At 37.7% G+C, this 19169-nt stretch overlaps 3 protein-coding genes across 3 annotated transcripts; 2 read left to right on the top strand and 1 right to left on the bottom strand.

The window, feature by feature from the left end:
* Positions 1 to 138: 138 nt before the first annotated feature.
* On the top strand, positions 139 to 566 carry LOC141402906 (uncharacterized). The gene is made up of 2 exons (XM_073985032.1): positions 139 to 150; positions 234 to 566. Exons 1-2 carry the CDS (start codon positions 139 to 141, stop codon positions 564 to 566), a joined length of 345 nt encoding a protein of 114 aa, XP_073841133.1.
* Positions 567 to 5235: 4669 nt separating this feature from the next.
* LOC141403872 (uncharacterized) lies at positions 5236 to 5643 on the bottom strand. Its single transcript, XM_073986922.1, has 2 exons — positions 5632 to 5643; positions 5236 to 5568 (listed from the first exon to the last, which is right to left on the bottom strand). Exons 1-2 carry the CDS (start codon positions 5641 to 5643, stop codon positions 5236 to 5238), a joined length of 345 nt encoding a protein of 114 aa, XP_073843023.1.
* An 11114-nt stretch (positions 5644 to 16757) lies between these two features.
* LOC141403494 (uncharacterized) lies at positions 16758 to 17247 on the top strand. Its single transcript, XM_073985986.1, has 2 exons — positions 16758 to 16824; positions 16892 to 17247. The coding sequence occupies exons 1-2, from the start codon at positions 16813 to 16815 to the stop codon at positions 17222 to 17224; spliced, it is 345 nt and encodes a 114-aa protein (XP_073842087.1). The 5' UTR covers positions 16758 to 16812; the 3' UTR covers positions 17225 to 17247.
* Positions 17248 to 19169: the final 1922 nt, after the last annotated feature.

The following is a 19169-nucleotide window of genomic DNA, read 5'->3' as shown; positions in this document are numbered from 1 at the left end:
ATTAAATTCTTAATTGAAATTTGTTCAATGACGATTTGGTATATAAAATCCATAGGTGTTGGAGGAAATTATCACATTCAAATATCAGTCATTCTCAACAATACAACTTCTCTTCCGAAAAAAGAAAAATTAAACAAAATGTTCAAGTTTGTAAGTAATCCACAATCAAAGCAATAATTAAAAAACTTTAATTAAAATAAATAGAATAAATAATGCTTCTCATCTTATCCCAGGTGTTGCTGTCTGCTTTATTTGCCCTTTCCTTGGCTCGTCCTGGTCTTTATGAATCCGTTGAAGTCCATTCTGCTCCCTTGGCAACTGTAACAGTTAAGGAACATGGTTATGCTCATACTGGCAACTTGGTAAAATCAGTACCCTCATCCGTATCCCATCAAAGTCACTCGGTTGTCCATGGTTCATCTCATGTTGTGGAAGATGTTTTGGCTCCTGCAGTAAAGACCACTTCTTACACAACCAAGACAGTGGCTACCCCTGTTGTGGAAACTTACTCTGCTCCTGTTGTGCACACTTATGAATCAGCTCCTGTTCTTGTTAAGTCTTGGTAATCCTACGCTTCAACCCGCATTCTCATGATTGTTAAAGTTATTGTTGTTAAATTATAGTTTTAAGATTTTGTGCTATTTTTCTTTTTAGTTGGTTAAAAATAAACTCTGATTTTTTAAAGAAAATACTATCTTACCTTTTTGGTTTTGCTTGTTTGTTTTGGACCTCTTTTACCATGCACAGGGACCATTTTTCCGAAAAACCTTTAAACCAAACCTATAAAAATTAATCGATTTTTACCTAACTTGGGGTACTTATGTTTTTTTTATCCCTGGTTTCATCTTTCATATTGTTTAACACTCATTGCAGAAGACTTTTTGTCCCTTCTCCTTTACAATGTGATTGTATCAGATGACAATATTCCAAAAAATTTTTTCGCCAAAAAATTTTACTATAAGTTACTATAAGGCTAGAATAAATCAAAACTCTATATCTTATTTAAACTCGATACATATGTAAAAATCCAAAACACATTTTATTTTTACAGTCGTACTTCATTTGAGTTTATGCAAAATGGTCACTCTCAAAAAAAAAAAAAAAAAAAAAAAAAAAAACGAGACTAAAATTGGTTGGCAAGTTTCCACCATTTCAATATTTTTGAAAACATTTGTGTTCAGATTCCTTAGAATCCCTGCACACTCGTTATATGGTGTCTTTGGCAACTTTACTGACTACAATTCAAGGAATATTTTAGTTAGCAATTAACCTTCGTGTTGGTCATTAAAAGGATATTTTTGCCAAGGGATGTTTTTTACCCGTCTACACTGTTTTGTACCCCTGAATCTTTCAAAAAATCGAAAATCCGTTAGTACAGTTCTATACTAAATACCAAATTTCAGACATTTACTATACCGAAAAATTTTATTTTTTTAAGTTGTACACCCTCCCACAACCTTCAAAATACCGAAAATCTGAGGTATCGTTCTATGGGGACCATTCTGCCATTTCGATGGTATATTGAGGCTAAACAAGTAAAAAAGTATCAGTCGGCTTTGCCGACAGAGATATACCCTCAGCCTGTGTATATTGAAACAATTTTTTTCTCCAAAAATACGTATGTATTTAGGGGGTTTTAAAAATTTTGGGCGTTTGAACCGACAAAAACATTGATTAGGATTAAAGATCAAAAGTTTTGCAGAGCAGATACTAAAAGGAATGGATCGATATTGACCGTTATGGAAGTGGATCTCCAGCCACAACATATGTTGCCATAGGAGGTTTTTACACACTTCGGGCTGCTTGCTCAAGAAGTAAGGACTTGCCCCTAAAAAAAACGTTTACCATCGTAATTGAGGCAGCGAATGCAAGTTGCTTCAACAAAAATCAAAGTGATTCGAGAGCAGGTCTTAAAGTAGACTTATCCGAAATTTTGTGTGGGAGGTACCGGATGGAGTGGACAAATATAGTCCATATTTGAACCTGATCTATATCTGGTAGATATATTAGGATGTGTAAAGTATAGACCAATTCTGCCACTCCCTTCAAGCGTTACCGTACGAACAATTTTTCCGAACATTTTTGAACTTTTGTAGGGGAGGTACCTGAAGGAATGGACCGATATGGCTTATATTCGAACTTAAACTACATATGTTTGTACAAAATATTACTAAGGCCAAATTTTGGACCCAATCGGTTATCTTGCGATAACACGGTGTCATAGGGGTTTTGTGCACCTTTCAAGCTATTTTCTCAGGAAGTACGGACTTGCCCCTGATGAAAATTGTACCGTCGTATGGGGGGCAGTAAATACAAGTTGCTAAAACAAAAATCAAAGCAATTCGAGAGCAGGTCCTAAACTGAACTTATCCGAAATTTTGTGTGGGAAGTACCCGAAAGAGTGGACCGATTGAGTCCAAATTGAAACCTCATCTAAGTCTGGTCGACATTTCATGATTTACAAAGAGTTATCGTGCTCACAAATTTTCCGAACATTTTCGAACTTTTGTGGGGGAGGTACCGGAAGGAGTGGACCGATATAGCCCATCTTCGAACTTAAACTAAGATTGGGTAAAATATTACGAAAGCCAAAATTTGAGCAGAATCGGTTTATCCGTTCGAGAGTTATTGTGCGGTCCAGCCAGCCAGACAGACAGACGGACGGACATTGCTCAATCGACTCCAAATTGTCTGAAACACATTTCGTCCAAACATACTTGGGGTCTAAAACCATTATTTCGATGAGGCACATTTTGCCCGTATGAAAGTGTATATACGCTCCGTTACCACAAATGCTGAGGGTATAAAAACGATTAGGTACCGTTTTATGGGGCTATATGTAGTCGTGGACCTAAACCGACACATTTCAGGTGAAAAGACTAAATTCCAAATTTATTTCTAAGATCTGGTTTTAGGTTGTGACGTTCCACGATTCACTTCTTTATTTGCAGTTGATGTATGTAATTTGGTAACATCTTCTCGCTATCTATTTTTTCTGTGTTTGGCTGTAGTCATATTTGCAGATAGTCTAGGATCTACGCTCAGTACCGCACCTATGCATCAGAAATGTTGTACTTATTTCAAGGGTTAAGTCCCCACGAATACCTGAAGTTGATATTCCCTTCGGCTAATTCATTTTTGGTGGAGTATATTGAAGTAATAGTACTTATGCCCATGAACCTTGGCGTCCCTAAAACATGCGGCGTTACATTCACCCAGGGAAGCATAAAAGTATTGGATTATACGCAACATATTCTCAAAAGAGAAATTCAGGTAAAAAGTAAACACGTTTCAGCCGGATTTGCCGACAGAGATATAGCATCAGCCTATGGAAATTGAAACTTTCATCTACGGACAGATTGACAGATTGATAGAGGCTTTAAAACCAAAATACTTTTCTCCAAAATTTAGGTATTAAGGTGTGTTCAGTATTTTGGGCATTTGACCTTGCCGACAAAAATATGATTAATACTCAAAAGTGTTGCGGAAGAGGTACTTAAAGGAATTGTCCATTGTGGAAGTGGATCTTATTTTGGGAGTCATTTTCATATATATAACGTTCACTAAGGAAGAGACATCTGTGGATCATTTTCGAACTTAAACTAAATTTTGACACAATATCAGGAGATCCAAAGTTTGGACTAAATCGGTTACTCCGTTCAACATATGTAGCGTGTACCGTTAGTGACATTTTTATATTGTCCATCTACGAACTTAAAGTAATTTTGGATAAAATATTATGAAGGCTCGATTACGAAGGCCCCGGAGGTACCTGAATAAGTGAACCGATATGGCTCATCTTCGAACATAAACTAAGTTTGAATAAATATTAAGGAGGCCAACTTTTGGACCGAATCGGCTAGCCAGACAGACGGATATTGCTAAATCGACTTCATAATTTTGTGTTCGTTTTTAGGGAAGGAAATATGAACATGCAGACAAAAATGTAAGATTTTTCGCAACAACTACACAATCATAAAGATGAATACCCGCAATAATTTATGATTGTGGAGGTTTCGAACAAATGCGTTTTGGCTAAAAATTGAATTTGTTTTAAAACGCAAAATAGTTGAAATTCCGCAGAGGAAGTAGCTGAAGTTATGGGCCGACATAGTTCATCTTGGAAGTGGATCTTATCTTGGCAGTCATTCTTTATATAATTATCGTGGCCACCTGTCACCGTAGGATTTTTTGAGATTTTGGATCATACCCCCAGGGATCATAATGTATGGAAGCATAGACCTGTTCATGCTGTTCTGTTATCTTATTTGGTGGCGGTAGATTTTTAAATCTTTTGAGTCATTATCTCAGGAAATATGTTTTTTTGCCGAAATGTACCGTTTTAACGAGGACAACATCCCCGAAGACACACAGTAGACTTCTCTCATATTAATGAGTTAACATGCACACCTTTTTTGTGATAAATGTTGTACATAACTTTGTACCGAATGAGTGGTCATCTTCTAACTTGATCTAAGTTTGGACACACTTTTTCGATCAAAAAGTTTGAACTAAGGTCCACAAGGATGGACATCAGATCGTGCGAAGAACAAGGCATGAGTTGATGGGCTACCAGTCGATCTTTTTAAGGCCGGTGTCGACATGGATTATTCATCAAGAATACCCCTGTCTCACGGTAAATAACATGGCGACCATGCATTATCCGTTCATGCACATATATTTGTTCTGGCACAGCGGCCCTTTTTGAACGACCTTCGTTTTTGAGCAAGCAACGTCTATAATTGAATTCATTAAACCAATTTTTAAGAATGCTACAGGATGATGCTTCGCCTTACAACGATTTAATTTGATCAATGAAGTCTTATCGCCATAATACACGTCGAATGTTGTGAAAAATGGTTGGACGAAAATGTTCACAAGTAAATTAAATTTTTTTGCGAATTGATTTTTTGATGTCACTGTAAACAACGCAACACATGGTCGTTCGTCAAACTGTACTGAGTACCTTTATGCTAAAACATACCAAATTTTCCAATGGTAATATCAAATGGAGCCTAGCAGCACGTAGTGATGCCTAGGCTAGAAAAATTTCGATTAGCCCTCGTACAGGCCGCTTTTTCCGATTTGAAAATTACTTTCTTGTCATGAAGAGTAAAACAAGTTCACAATTATTAAATTGAATTGATCAAATATCGTATTTATTCTTAGACAAAACAACTAAATCATTAAACCATAAATTAACAACAATAATCAAATGAATGGAAGTTTTTAAGATTACCAAGATTTAACAACAACTGGAGCCGCTTCATAAGTGTGCAAGACAGGAGCGGAGTAAGTTTCCACGACAGGTGTAGCCACTGTTTTGGTTGTGTAAGAAGTGGTCTTTACTGCAGGAGCCAAAACATCCTGCACAACATGTGATGAACCATGGACAACCGAGTGACTTTGATGAGATACTGATGAGGGTACTGATTTTACCAAGTTGCCAGTATGAGCATAACCATGTTCCTTAACGGTTACAGTTGCCAAGGGCGCAGAATGCAACTCAACAGATTCATAAAGACCAGGACGAGCCAAAGCAATGGCAAATAAAGCAGACAACACCAACTAAGAGCGAGAAAATGTTTAAAGGAATGTTTTTTTATTACTTATGAGTTATAGAGTACTTACCAACTTGAACATTTTGTTTGATTTATTTTTTGGGAAGAGGGTCTGTGTTGTTTAGAATAGTCGATGATAGAGTGTGATAATTTTCTTCAACACCTATGGACTTTATATACAAAATCGAAATTTAAAAATTTTCAATTAAGAATTTAATGTTGTTTTTGCAAAAAACAAGTATTGAAATCATAACAAACCCATCAGCATTTACCAAAGCTGTTTTTATGAGTACTTCATCTGGCATTGTTGTTATGATAATAGATTGTGAGCGTCACAAAACTCTAACACATTGTAGTGCAAGTAATGACCAATACATTCTTGCTTGTAAGCCAAATTACCATCATAAAAGTGATCATGAATCTTATGACCACAAGTTATTGAGATAGGTCATCGTAGTTACTTTGTTATTAAGACCGAAAATAAAAAAATCATTAAGAATGAAGAATTATACGCAAGGTTACAACCTTAACATTAGCCCTTAGCTTTTTGGTACATGTAAAAGCACAACATGTAATTTTACGTTTTGGTAATTGGAAGTATTCTGCGTGTACGTAGATAAACAAATGTATGTAAATATGGTCCATTCAGATCGAAGTAAATTAGTTATGTGTGGGTATGCTAAGAAAAGGGCTTAAAAATCAATTTAACATAAAAAACTCCAATCACTAGAATAATGTTTTCATAATTGAAATATTAATAATACCAGTTTCTATTGTTGCACTGTGGTTGTAGAAGGAAAATCATTTGTATTCTCTGAGCGAGCAATAGATATTTCAGAATATACATATTTTTGTTAAAAACGTTGTTGGAGAACAACTTCGGCGAGGAAACAAACAATGGGTGGATATGATGAGGATCTATACCCTCCACTATAAGATGGATTTCATTTGGTAACATATCAGAACTCTCGTCCAAGACGCTATAAAGTGTATATTCTTTATCAGTGATTTTCGTAATTTTCAAGGTTCTAGTCGCATTATCCTACCGGTATGGCTTATATTTGGAGTTCATATTCGTTGGAGGTATAAAACAATCCGTATAATATGGTCGGTACAGATTCAGGTTTTTAGAACATTCTTCATGAAACGGAACCTCACTATTTTCAGTATTTGCAAGGTATTTAGCCGCAATACGAGGGCAGTTCGGAAACTTCTTAGCCTAGCACAAAAAGCGCGGTATAAACAGAAAAAAGTTAAGTGTTTTCGAAACTTCCATCTCTGTTATGAACACATGTTAAATTTTGTTTCGATCTGGCAACTCCTTCATATAGAAACAGGTGTTTAAAAAAGATGCATCTTTTACAATGGAAAATTTAGAAATGCGTGCTGTCATTAAATATTTACATAAAAAAGGTTTATCGGGACAAGAAATTCATATAATACGGTGAATGTGTTAGGTGAAAGTGCTCTTTCATATGCAACAGTAAAAAATTGGGTTGCTGAATTTAAACGTGGTCGTACAAGCATTAAAGATGAACCACGTAGTGGACGTCCAAAAACAGCAACAACAACAGAAATTGCAGCCAAAGTGCATGATCCCAGCAAAAAGTTTGCCTCCAAAGAGGCAGTTAAATGATATGTACATGTGATCTGGAAGTGCATCAAATTATGCATTTTCACTCATGATTTTTACAAGAGCGTGACTACTGAAAGAGGCACTGCATTTTAACTGACCCTCTGGCACTGCATTTTAACTGACCCATTGGCACTGCATTTTAACTGACCCATTGGCATTGTTAACTAACCCTTTGGGGTAGAATAGGATGCAGTCCAAAGCACGTGTTTTTGTGCAAGCCATTACAAAATATCCCAGAACAAATAAAATGCATTTATTATTTGTGGAGAACAAAAATATTACGAACTTTATTACATTAACACATATTATGAAAATTCTCCATTGAATTCAATCGCAAACATGCGTGTTTCCTTCACTCTCTATTTAATCCAAGCTGAATTGTTTATGCTTCATCTGATATTTGGGTTTGATTTTGTCTTGCCATCACCAGTTAAGATTTCGACATGTACTCCAACAGCACTCCATTGGGAAATTTTCTTCTCGTGAGTTACCGGAAAAATGTTCACAAATTAAATATTTTGTAGTTTGTATTAGCAAATTTTTGGAAATTTTAACACGCTTATCTCTTTTTGTAAAATGTATACCGCTGTCTGTAGAGATGTACACACTGATTTATGAACTTGTAGGGATCTCTAACAACTGCTAATAAAATGTAGCGAACGGAGTGCCTTTTTCACGACTCCGTTTGGACTGCATCCGGATGCTGTTAAATTGTGAGGAATTGGAGTGCCTTTTTCACGACTCCGTTGAACTGCATCCGGATGTTGTTAAAATGTGACAATTGGATGTCATTCCTTGGATTGCATCCAAATGCGGTTAAAATGTGAGGACTGGAGTGCCTTTTTCACGACTCCGTTTGAACTGCATCAAAACATGCCGTGAAAGAACTAATCCATATTGCACTTACTTACTTACTTAGCTGGTCCATTACAGAACATTTGTTCTATAGGCCGAACTAAGAAGAGATCTCCATTCCTCTCTATTTGTTGCTTTGCTCTCTGGAATACCGCGCCTTGTCATCTCATCATCCACTTGTTTGCGCCATCTATTCCTTGGCCTGCCAATTCTGCGTGCACCGCCATGTGGCATGTATTCATACGCCTTTTTAGTGGGTTCATCATCGCTCATTCTTTTGATATGGCCTAGCCAACGCAATCGCTGCATCTCGATACGTTTAACAATATTGATGTCGTTGTATAGCAGATACAGCTCGTGGTTCATGCGACGTCGATATTCACCGTCAACGCAGATTGGTCCGTAGATCTTTCGAAGAATTTTTCTCTCAAACACACCAAGCACTGCCATGTCTGCTTGCGCAAGTACCCAGGCTTCGGAGCCATACATCAGCACGGGTAGTATCAGTGTTTTGTAGAGCGTTATTTTTGTTTGACGAGATGTGGCTTTGTTTTTAAACTGCTTACTTAATCCAAAGTAGCATCTGTTGGCCAATACAATTCTTCTTTTTATTTCACAACTGATGTCGTTTGTTGTGTTGACGGAGGTGCCGAGGAAGACGAAGTCTTTTACTACCTCAATATTATAGGAACCAACTTCCACAGTCGGTCCGAGCTCAATGGACGCATTGCGCGTCGACACCATCAACTTGGTCTTCTCACCGTTTACCGCCAGACCCACTTTAGCAGATTCTCCTTCGACTTTTATAAAGGTATCAGTTACTTCTTTTACTGATCGACCCATGATGTCTATATCATCAGCATAAGCAAGTAACATGTGACTATTGGTGTAGATTGTGCCACTTCTTTTGACGTTTGCCTCTCGTATAACCTTTTCTAGCAGGATGTTGAAGAGGTCACACGAAAGGCTGTCTCCTTGTCTGAAACCTCTTTTGGTACCAAACTCTTCGGAGAGGTTCTTTCCTATTTTAACTGAGGACCTCGTGTCAGTTAAAGTCATTTTACAAAGCCGGATGAGCTTTGCGGGAATACCAAATTCAGACATGGCTTGGAATACCTTTGAGCGCAGCGGACTGTCGAAGGCTGCTTTATAATCGACAAAAAGGGGGTAGGTGTCGATCTGCATCTCTTGGGTCTTCTCCAGGATTTGCCGCAGGGTAAATATCTGGTCAATGGTGGACTTGCCAGGTCTAAAGCCGCATTGGTATGGTCCAATAATCTCGTTGACCATTGGCTTTAGTCGTTCGCACAATATCCCTGACACGATCTTGTAGGCAATAGGGAGTAGACTTATGCCCCTATAGTTAGAGCATACAGTCTTATCTCCCTTCTTGTGGACGGGGCACAGGATACTCAGGTTCCAATCGTCGGGTACTCGTTCTTCCTGCCAGATGGTGCTAACTAGCTGATGAATACACCTTATCAGCGTGTCGCCTCCGGTTTTGAACAGCTCGGCTGGTAAGCCATCGGCCCCTGCTGCCTTATTATTCTTCAGCCGATTTATTGCTGTCTTTACCTCATCTTGGCTGGGCGGTATACATTCAATACCATCTTCTGGGATTGGGACTGTGGTATCTTCGTCGTCTTCGCTGCTATTGGATACCAACAGATTTGAAAAATGCTCTTTCCATATCCTGAGTACACTATCTGTATCAGTTACCAAATTACCTTGCTGGTCTCTACAGGAGGATGTGCCTGTACCAAAGCCATCAGTTTGATGCTTGACTCTTTGGTAGAATTTTCGGACTTCATTCTGGCTCCTGTACATCTCGATTTTTTCACACTCCCGCTTTTCCATCTCTCTCTTTTTCCTGCGGAAAAGACGTTTCTCCTCTCTCCTTTTCTCCCTGTATCTCTCTCGTGCGCTACGCGTTGCTACGGATTGTAAAGTAGCCTTATATGCCGCATTTTTCTCTTCGGTGGCAGCACGACACTCCTCATCATACCATGGATTCCTTGGTGGAGGTCTCTGGTATCCAAGTATGGATTTTGCGGCTGTTTGCATGGAGTGGGCATGGAGTGGCAATCCATATTGCACTACTTCCAATTTATTTTGCTGGGATATGGTATTAAATAATCGACGAATAAAAGTGCGTGAAAATTGCTAATATCATGGGCATCTCAAATGATCGAGTCCATTTAATTTTGCATGAAGAACTACAGATGAAAAAGCTTACTGCAAGATGGGTGCCGCATTTGTTAACAGTCGATCAAAAACGCATAAGAATGAACATTTCTCAAGCCTGTTTGGATAGTTTTAAGCGAAATAAAATGGATTTTAAGCGTCGTTTCATAACTGTTTAATGAGACATGGATCCACCACTATACTCCAGAGACAAAAGAACAATCCAAACAATGGACTGAAGCTGGAGGAAGTGCCCCAAAGAAGGCAAAAACAATTCAATCGGCTGGTAAGGTTATGGCAACGGTTTTTTGGGACTTCAAAGGTATTATATTGATTGACTATCTGCAAAAGGGTAAAACAATAAATTCAGAGTACTATTGCAACCTTTTGGATCAATTAAATGTACAAATTCGAGAAAAACGTCCTGGCTTACATCACAAAAAAATAATTTTTCATCAAGACAACACACCAGCGCACAAGAGTGTTTTAACAATGGCTAAAATCAACGAATTAAAGTACGAGTTGCTTGACCACCCACCTTATTCTCCTGATTTAGCTTCCAGTGACTTTTACTTGTTCCCAAATCTAAAAAAAACCTGACAAGCGTTTTACCTCAAATGAAGATTCAATTGCCGTTGAAAACACTATTTTGAAGACCTTGAGGAAAAGTATTTTAATCAAGGAATAGAATTGATAGAAAAGCGTCGGACTAAGTGTATTGAAGTTTCAGGAGATTATATTGAAAAATAAAAATATTTTTGAAAAACTAACTATTCTCTTTCATTGATAGGCTAAGAAGTTTCCGAACCGCCCTCGTATCATTATCCCACCGAAATGGCTACAATTTTGTATTTAGTCTTCGTTGTGAGCATAAAACATTCGCGCATAGAATATTCATTATAGGTCCAGACTCCACGAACGGTAACTCCCGATTTTCGGTATTTTAAAGGTTTCAAACACATTATTCAACAGAAATGGCAATATTTGGTATTTAGTATTTAGTATCCCTTGGAGATGTCAAATATTTCTGCAGAGAATTATCGGGTCCACGTTTTCGTATAGCCCCTGTAAACCATATCTCCCGGATTTGGGTATTTTGAATGTTTTAGCCACATTATCCAACCGTAAAGGCTGAAATCTGGTCAAATAAATGCCAAGTCAGCAGTTTGACAGATTTTCTGTCGAGCAGAAAGTAGTAAAAGAAAAAGCCATTTTGGCTCTCTCTCCTCTCTCACTCTCTTAAAAATTGGTTCCAGTTTTACTACTTTTTGGGGTTAAGGAACGCTTTCCGCGTTAAAAATGGGAAAAATGGCAAAAATTTAAGAAACCTCTACGTAAAGGAACAAAGCTATTATTTTACATTCCTAAACATAAAAACCTCAGTGATTTATAAAAATGACTTCAAAATGCTATTTGGGTTCCTCCTGCTGTGTTAAAATGTGGTCTTGATCGAGTTATTCCAAGCATTGAAGTCACTGTTCATGGCGTGTTTGTTGCTCCACTTGCTAAATTTAGAAAGTATAGTTTTCAAAAATCGAATTCAATCGCTGTATTCTACTTCCAAAACACCCATTAATGATAGAGGCCACAATTGCTATTGTAATGAATGCCAATACGTCGAATAATCTCTGAGATTTCGGGATTTTTTTAAACCCGTCGTGTATTCTCACACCTAATGAATCTACACACAAAATTTTATCAGATTGGGTCCAGCCGATTCAGAAGTTGAATTTAGAACATGATGCCAGTCTTAAAGAACTGTATATACTCTTAGATAGAATATAGATACACAGCTAGCTCTTCATTTTAGTGACCATTGCAAAATTTTCTAGTTTTTAACCATCTTTGAAGTAAGGCTTTGTCTGATTTGTTGGAATTTTTGTCAAGCGACATTTTACATTATCGGCAATCTGGGCTATGATTTGGTTTGTTGGTCTCCGTTGGGGGTCGTTAATATTCCTGCAGAGGTTTGCCTATATAGCTTCACGTTTTGATATAACATCCATAAAACCGTACTTCCCGATTTTCCATAGTTTGGAGGTTTAGCCTAATTATACCATCAAAATGTCTAAAATTTGGTAGTTGGTCTCCATCGGGGGTCGTTAACATTCCTGCGAAAAATTGTCAGTATTTTGATATAGCTCCCGTATACCAGTACCGGCCGATTTTCGGTATTTTGGAGGATTTAACTTTATTATCCCATCGATATGGCTGAAATCTGGTTTTAATATAATTTAAAGCGGAGACTATAAATATTCGGCTCGATCGGAAGTTACGCTGTTTTTACTTGCGCTCTGTATACAACGTTGGAAAAATTCCGCTCAGCGTGGTGTAGGCGACATTTGATAAATCTTCGTGCACTCATTGGTATGAGAGAAGTCTCCAGTGTCTCTTCTGGGATATGTATGGGAACATATGTATAAATAATTCATAAAAATGACTTCTATAAATTATAGTTGGCATTATCGAGACTGCTGTATTCAAAGATGTTGTCTTTATTTAGCTATTGCAATGATTGAAATCAATGTTAATGGCGTTTATGAAGTCTCACTTCCCACATTTGGAGACGTTATCCGTGATTATAAAGTTTTCAAAAATCGGACACGATCGCGGTATTCTGATTCCAATGATGGTATATCCTCACAAATTACCATTGTATAGTACTATAAATATGTGTAAGATGCTATTTTAGACATTTTGAATAACTTTGTCTGATTTCCCAATCGATTTTTCTGGAATTTCGACCTACTGACATCTCAAGTTATTGGGATTTTACTGTATTCTAAAACGTGGAGTTGGTCGCGCTCTCCCACTTATTGGAGTCAGTGTTTATAGCAATTTTGTAGTCACGCTTACTAAAATTAGGTGTATTATCTGAAAAAATGCGGCATGTAGGACTACTCTACAATCAGTAGAAACGCGTAGCGCACGAGAGAGGTATCGGGAGAAAAGGAGAGAGGAGAAACGTCTTTTCCGCAGGAAAAAGAGAGAAATGGAAAGACGGGTGTGTGAAAAAATCGAGATGTACAGGAGCCAGAATGAAGTCCGAAAGTTCTACCAAAGAGTGAAACATCAAACTGATGGCTTTGCTACAGGCACATCCTCCTGTAGAGACCAGCAAGGTAATTTGGTAACTGATACAGATAGTGTGCTCAGGATATGGAAAGAACATTTATCCAAACTGTTGGTATCCGATAGTAGCGAAGACGGCGAAGATACCACAGATCAAATCCTAGAAGTTGGTGTTGAATGTATACCGCCAAGCCAAGATGAGGTAAAGACAGCAATAAGTCGGCTGAAGAATAATAAGGCCGAACTGTTCAAAACCGGAGGCGACACACTGATAGAGTGTATTCATCAGCTAGTTAGCACTATCTGGCAGAAAAAACGAGTACCCGACGATTGGAACCTGAGCATCCTGTGCCCTGTCCACAAGAAAGGAGATAAGACTGTATGCTCTAACTATAGAGGCATACGTCTTCTCTCTATTGCCTACAAGATCGTGTCAGGGATATTGTGCGAACGACTAAAGCCTATGGTCAACGAAATAATTGGCCATACCACTGCCGCTTTAGACCTGGCAAATCCACCATTAAACAGATATTTACCCTGCGGCAAATCCTGGAGAAGACCCAAGAGATGCAGATCGACACTTGCCACCTTTTGGTTGATTGCATAGCAGCCTTCGACATCCCCCTACGTTAAAAGGTATTCCAAGCCATGTCTGAATTTGGTATCCCTGCAAAGCTCATCCTGCTTTGTAGAATGACATTAACTGATACTCGATCGTCAGTTAAAATAGGAAAGAACCTCTCCGAAGAGTTTGGTACCAAAAGAGGTTTCAGACAAGGTGATGGTCTCTCGTGTGATCTTTTTAACATTCTGCTGGAAAAGGTTATACGAGATGCGAAGATGAAAATAAGTGGCACAATATAAACAAATTGCCATATGTTACTTGGTAAAGGAAGTAACTGATACCTTTGAAAAAGTCGAAAGGGAATCTGCTAAAGTGGGTCTGGCGGTAAACGGCTAGAAGACAAAGTTAATGGTGTCGTCGCGCAATGCGTCCATAGAGATCGGGCCAACTGTTGACGTTGGTTCCTATAATTTTGAGGTAGTAAGGGACTTCGTCTACCTCGGCACCGCCGTAAACACAACCAACAACATCAGTTGTGAAATACGAAGAAGAACAGTGTTGGCCAAAAGATGCTACTTCGGGCTGAGTAAGCAGTTTCGGAATACAAAACACAGATACTACCCGTGCTGATGTATGGTTCAGAAGGCTAGGTACTTGTGCAAGCAGACATGGCAGTGCTTGGTGTGTTTGAGAGGAAAATTCTACGAAAGATCTACGGACCAATCTGCGTTGACGGTGAATATCGACGTCACATGAACCACGAGCTGTATCTGCTATAAAACGACATCCGTATAGTTAAACGTATCGATATGCAACGATTGCGTTGGCTAGGCCATATCATAAGAATGAGCGATGACGAACCCGCTAAAAAGCGAAGCACTAAACAGAGAGAGTTGGAGATCGTTTCTTAGTTCGGCTTATGGAACAAATGTTCTGTAATGGGCCAGTTAAGTAAGTAATTAAGTAAATATCTGAAATAATACATTTTTGAAAATTTTGGGATGGCCGCGATATTTCACTTCCGCGATAACCATTCAGGGTCAAGATAGTAATTACCATAGTATTGCAAGCAATTTTTAAATAATACCGTCAAAAATATAATTTCTTAAAAAATTTTGTGGGGGAGGACCACCGGTCACTACACTTGGCCGTGTAAAATATAGCTTACGACCTATTCTTAGACCTAAAAAAGTCCGCATACAAAATTTCATCATATTCGGTCCAGCCGTTTCGGTGGAGTATAATGTCTAACACCATGACAGCAGAATTTTATATATATTGATAATAATTAAATTTAAATAGATTACTGATTATAATTTATGTATTTAAGAACAACACAAACTGTAAATTTAATTGAAACAAGTAAAAAATAATCAGTCGGCTTTATTGACAGATATAAACCCTCAGCCTTTGTGAGTTGAAATTTTCATCTACTGCACTACCAAAATCCTTTTCCAGAAAAAGTTTGTATTTAGGGCGACGTATGATCTTGTCGTCAACAATGTGGATTTGGATTAAAGCTCAAAAGAGGTGCGAAGGAGATACCAGAGAAAATATACTGCGTTGCTTATTTCAGAGGTGGACCTTATTTTGGGAGTCATTTATCACCTTTCCTTTCCATAGATATGCCATCACCTGGGGAATCTGCCCACCATTCACTTCAGTTGGTTACCGTATAATTTAGAGATTTTGGACCGTTATGACAGGGAGCACGTACTTGCCTACGAAAAAACATAATTTTACCATTGGTAAAACTTTTCGAAAATGTTGTGTGGGAGGTACCCGAAAAAGTGGACCGACAGAGTCCATATTGGAACCTCATCTATGTCTAGTAGAAATTTCACGATGTGCAATGTATGGACCAATTCCGTTGCTCCCTTCATGAGTTATCGTGCGCACAATTTTGCCGAACATTGTTGAAGCTTTGTGGGGAAGGTACCTTAAATTAAGTTTGGATAAAATATTACCAAAGCCGTAAAAGAGTTATTGTTGTGAACTTCAGCCACTACACAGGTGGCCGTAGGGCTTTTTATAAACAAATGTTGGACATTTTAAACAGCTTCTTCAGTGCCACATCCTTACGAAATTCATATTGATAGACATTTAACATATGATTATTTGGCAAGTAGTCTTAAATCTGGATATACAATATACGTTTAAATTGGTAACTTCAATAATTTTCAGTACTACTTTTCTAAAACTGACTTATAATAATTTAATTACGCTTCAGCAAAATTGCTCGGCACCAACTCCAGAATCATGTACAGAATACACACCATATTCCTCTGTAACCACTGTTCAGCAATAATAACAGGTCTCGTTGAAGCATAATTTTTTTCAAAAAAGTATACAGATTATTTGTTTTGTTGTCAATCGATTATTTAAGCCCTTCACCTAGAGTACACGCACGGTAAACACATTCATTCAAATGAGACTGACCCTTTTCTTAAACGTTTTACGCAGAATACTTGAAATTACTAAAACAAAATACATTTACCAAGCTAGAGGCTAAGGTTTGAAGCATTTTCTTTAATTCTTCATTCTTAATGATTTCGTCCCTCTTCATTTTTGATCACAATGAAATTAGCTGACCTATCTCAATAACTTGTGGTGGTATGTAACACAGTCACTTGAGTTTTGTGGCACTAACATGGCTTTAAAACGAGAATGAACTCTGCGTTACTAGCCCTATAATGTTTTGTGATGTTTGTTCACTCGCTCGTAATCTCTCATCATAGAGCCAGTGTCAGCTTAATGTATAATCATAAACACATATAAAAACAACTTTATAAAATTACATTCTTAATTGCATTACATTCTTAATTGAAATTTGTTCAATTTTGTATATAAAGTCTGTAGCGGTTGAAGAAAATTATCACACTCAAGCATCAATTATTCTGAACAACACAGACTCTCTTTCCGAAAAATATATTTAAAAAATGTTCAAGTTGGTAAGTATTTCACCTCTTGTAAAATATTAAAAAAAAATGCAGAAAATAATTGTTATTCTCCTACTAGGTGGTGTTGTCTGCTTTATTTGCCATTGCCTTGGCTCGACCTGGTCTTTATGAATCCGTTGAGCTCCATTCTGCCCCCTTGGCAACTGTAACGGTTAAGGAACATGGTTATGCTCATACTGGCAACTTGGTAAAATCCGTACCCTCATCGGTGTCGCATCAAAGTCACTCGGTTGTCCATGGTTCATCTCATGTTGTGCAGGATGTTTTGGCTCCTGCAGTAAAGACCACCTCTTACACAACCAAAACAGTGGCTACACCTGCAGTGGAAACTTACTCTGCTCCTGTCTTGCACACTTATGAATCAGTTCCAGTTGTTGTTAAATCTTGGTAATTTTAAAAAGCTCTCATTCAAATGATCGCAAGAGTTATGGTTGTTTATTTATACATAGTTTAAAGATGTTGTGATTTTGAATAAAAATAAAATCGATATTTAAAAGAAAATGTATGTTTTTTATGAGTTTAAATCGTTGTATATAGATAAAGTACAATTCTATATCACTATGAAATATAGGTTTATGGAATTCAATCGTTTCCGACACTCGCTAAAAAACGAAGGTCATGAGGGTCATCAAAAAACGACAGTTGTACCACAAATACATTAAGCCGTGCAAGAACGGATAATGCAAGATTGTCATTTTATATACTAAACTTGAACATTTCATTCATTAACTAACATTTGATATTACGTGAACACCTGGCCGCAAAAGGAAGAAGCTCTTGCCATTACACATTAATTAAAATAATACAAAATAGCTTTAAGATTTCCTTGTCACATGCTGATTGTAACTGTTCAAACATTATATAAGTCTCAATAAATATATCTTGAATCTAGAATCTGGCCGCAAAAATTGGTTTTCTCGTTAGATCAAGCACAATTTGACAATCGCTCAAAAAAAGGCTCTTGACGTTTGGTGCAAAGAAATTGCGAATAAATACGATCGCGGTACTCCAAACGACGTTTATACTAAGATCGTCACATACAACGAATCTTAGATCTATCGTAAGAGCCCGAAACAGAACAACAATCGATCGTGTGCGTCATTGACGGCGAGCCAAATCCAACGAATGTTCCCAAAAATTCGGATCCGTTAGTCATTATTAGACAGCGGAATTTTATGCAACCCCTATTTTTGGTCCGATTCTTGTCAAATTTTGGGACTGGGATTATTTTTGGCTTCTGATTAAATTGCAATCGAAACATATGCAATATGCATAAATTTTTGCATATGCAAAATGTATGCCTTTTACATATTTTCTTATGCAACAAATATTTCACTAATAGGTACAAAAATCTTTTACAGACAAGTCAATAAAATAAAGAAATGTATACCCACAGCCTCAACTTTCAAAATACCGAAAATCGGGTGGTATCGTTCTAAGGGAGCTATATGAAGGCCTAAACCTAAACCGACAAATTTTAAGTTAAAGTTGTATACCCCCAAGGAGGACTTAAGACCCAATTTCAGCCATTTTGGCGGGATATTGAGACCACAACCTTCAAAATACCGGAAATCGGGAGGTACCGTACTATGGGGGCTATACGAAGACGTGAACCTATACCGACAAATTTCAGGTGGAAAGTTTTATACCCCCAAGGAACATTTAATACCAAATTTCACCCATTTCGGAGGGATATTGAGGCCACAACCTTCTAAATACCAGAAATCCGGAGGTTCCGTTCTATGGGGGCTATATGAAGACGTGGATCTATACCGACAATTTTCAGGTGGAAAATTTTGTACCCCCAACGAAGACTAAGTGCCAAATTTCAGTCATTTCGGTGAGATATATCAAAATAAATTTATCGGCCTAATTCGTTTTATTTTGTGATAAAACGAGTTTCGGTCTAATCAGATTTTCTCTACGACTATCCTAACCATATATGCATTTGCATAGAATTCCGCTGTCTAGTAATTATATTACCCATTACAAAGTAATGTAAATAAAATTACAAAGTAATGTAAATTATTAAGTTATGAGTACGGTGGCACAGAGCTAGTGTGTCCGACTACAAATCAGAGTGTTGTGTGTTCAACGTTCACCGCCGGGCGGGTACTTTTTGTTAAAAAAAAAACAATTAACACTTGGTGGTGCACATGTAAACATTGAAACAACCCTTAATATTTGTGTGCGTGGCCTAGTATGTAGTGTGTTCGGCTACAAAGCAGAACTTCGTGTGTTCAAATCCAGTAAGGGGCGAAATAAAATAAAACAAGTGAGCAAAGGCTATAGTCGGGACGGGGCCGACCATGTGATACCCTACACCACTACCCCTG

This window comes from Musca autumnalis, unplaced genomic scaffold, assembly GCF_047663935.1.
Source record: "Musca autumnalis isolate F117 unplaced genomic scaffold, ASM4766393v1 scaffold_4, whole genome shotgun sequence".
NCBI lineage: Eukaryota > Metazoa > Arthropoda > Insecta > Diptera > Muscidae > Musca > Musca autumnalis.
The sequence above is the reverse complement of the archived record's forward strand: the minus strand, read 5'-3'. Positions and strand labels throughout refer to the sequence as shown.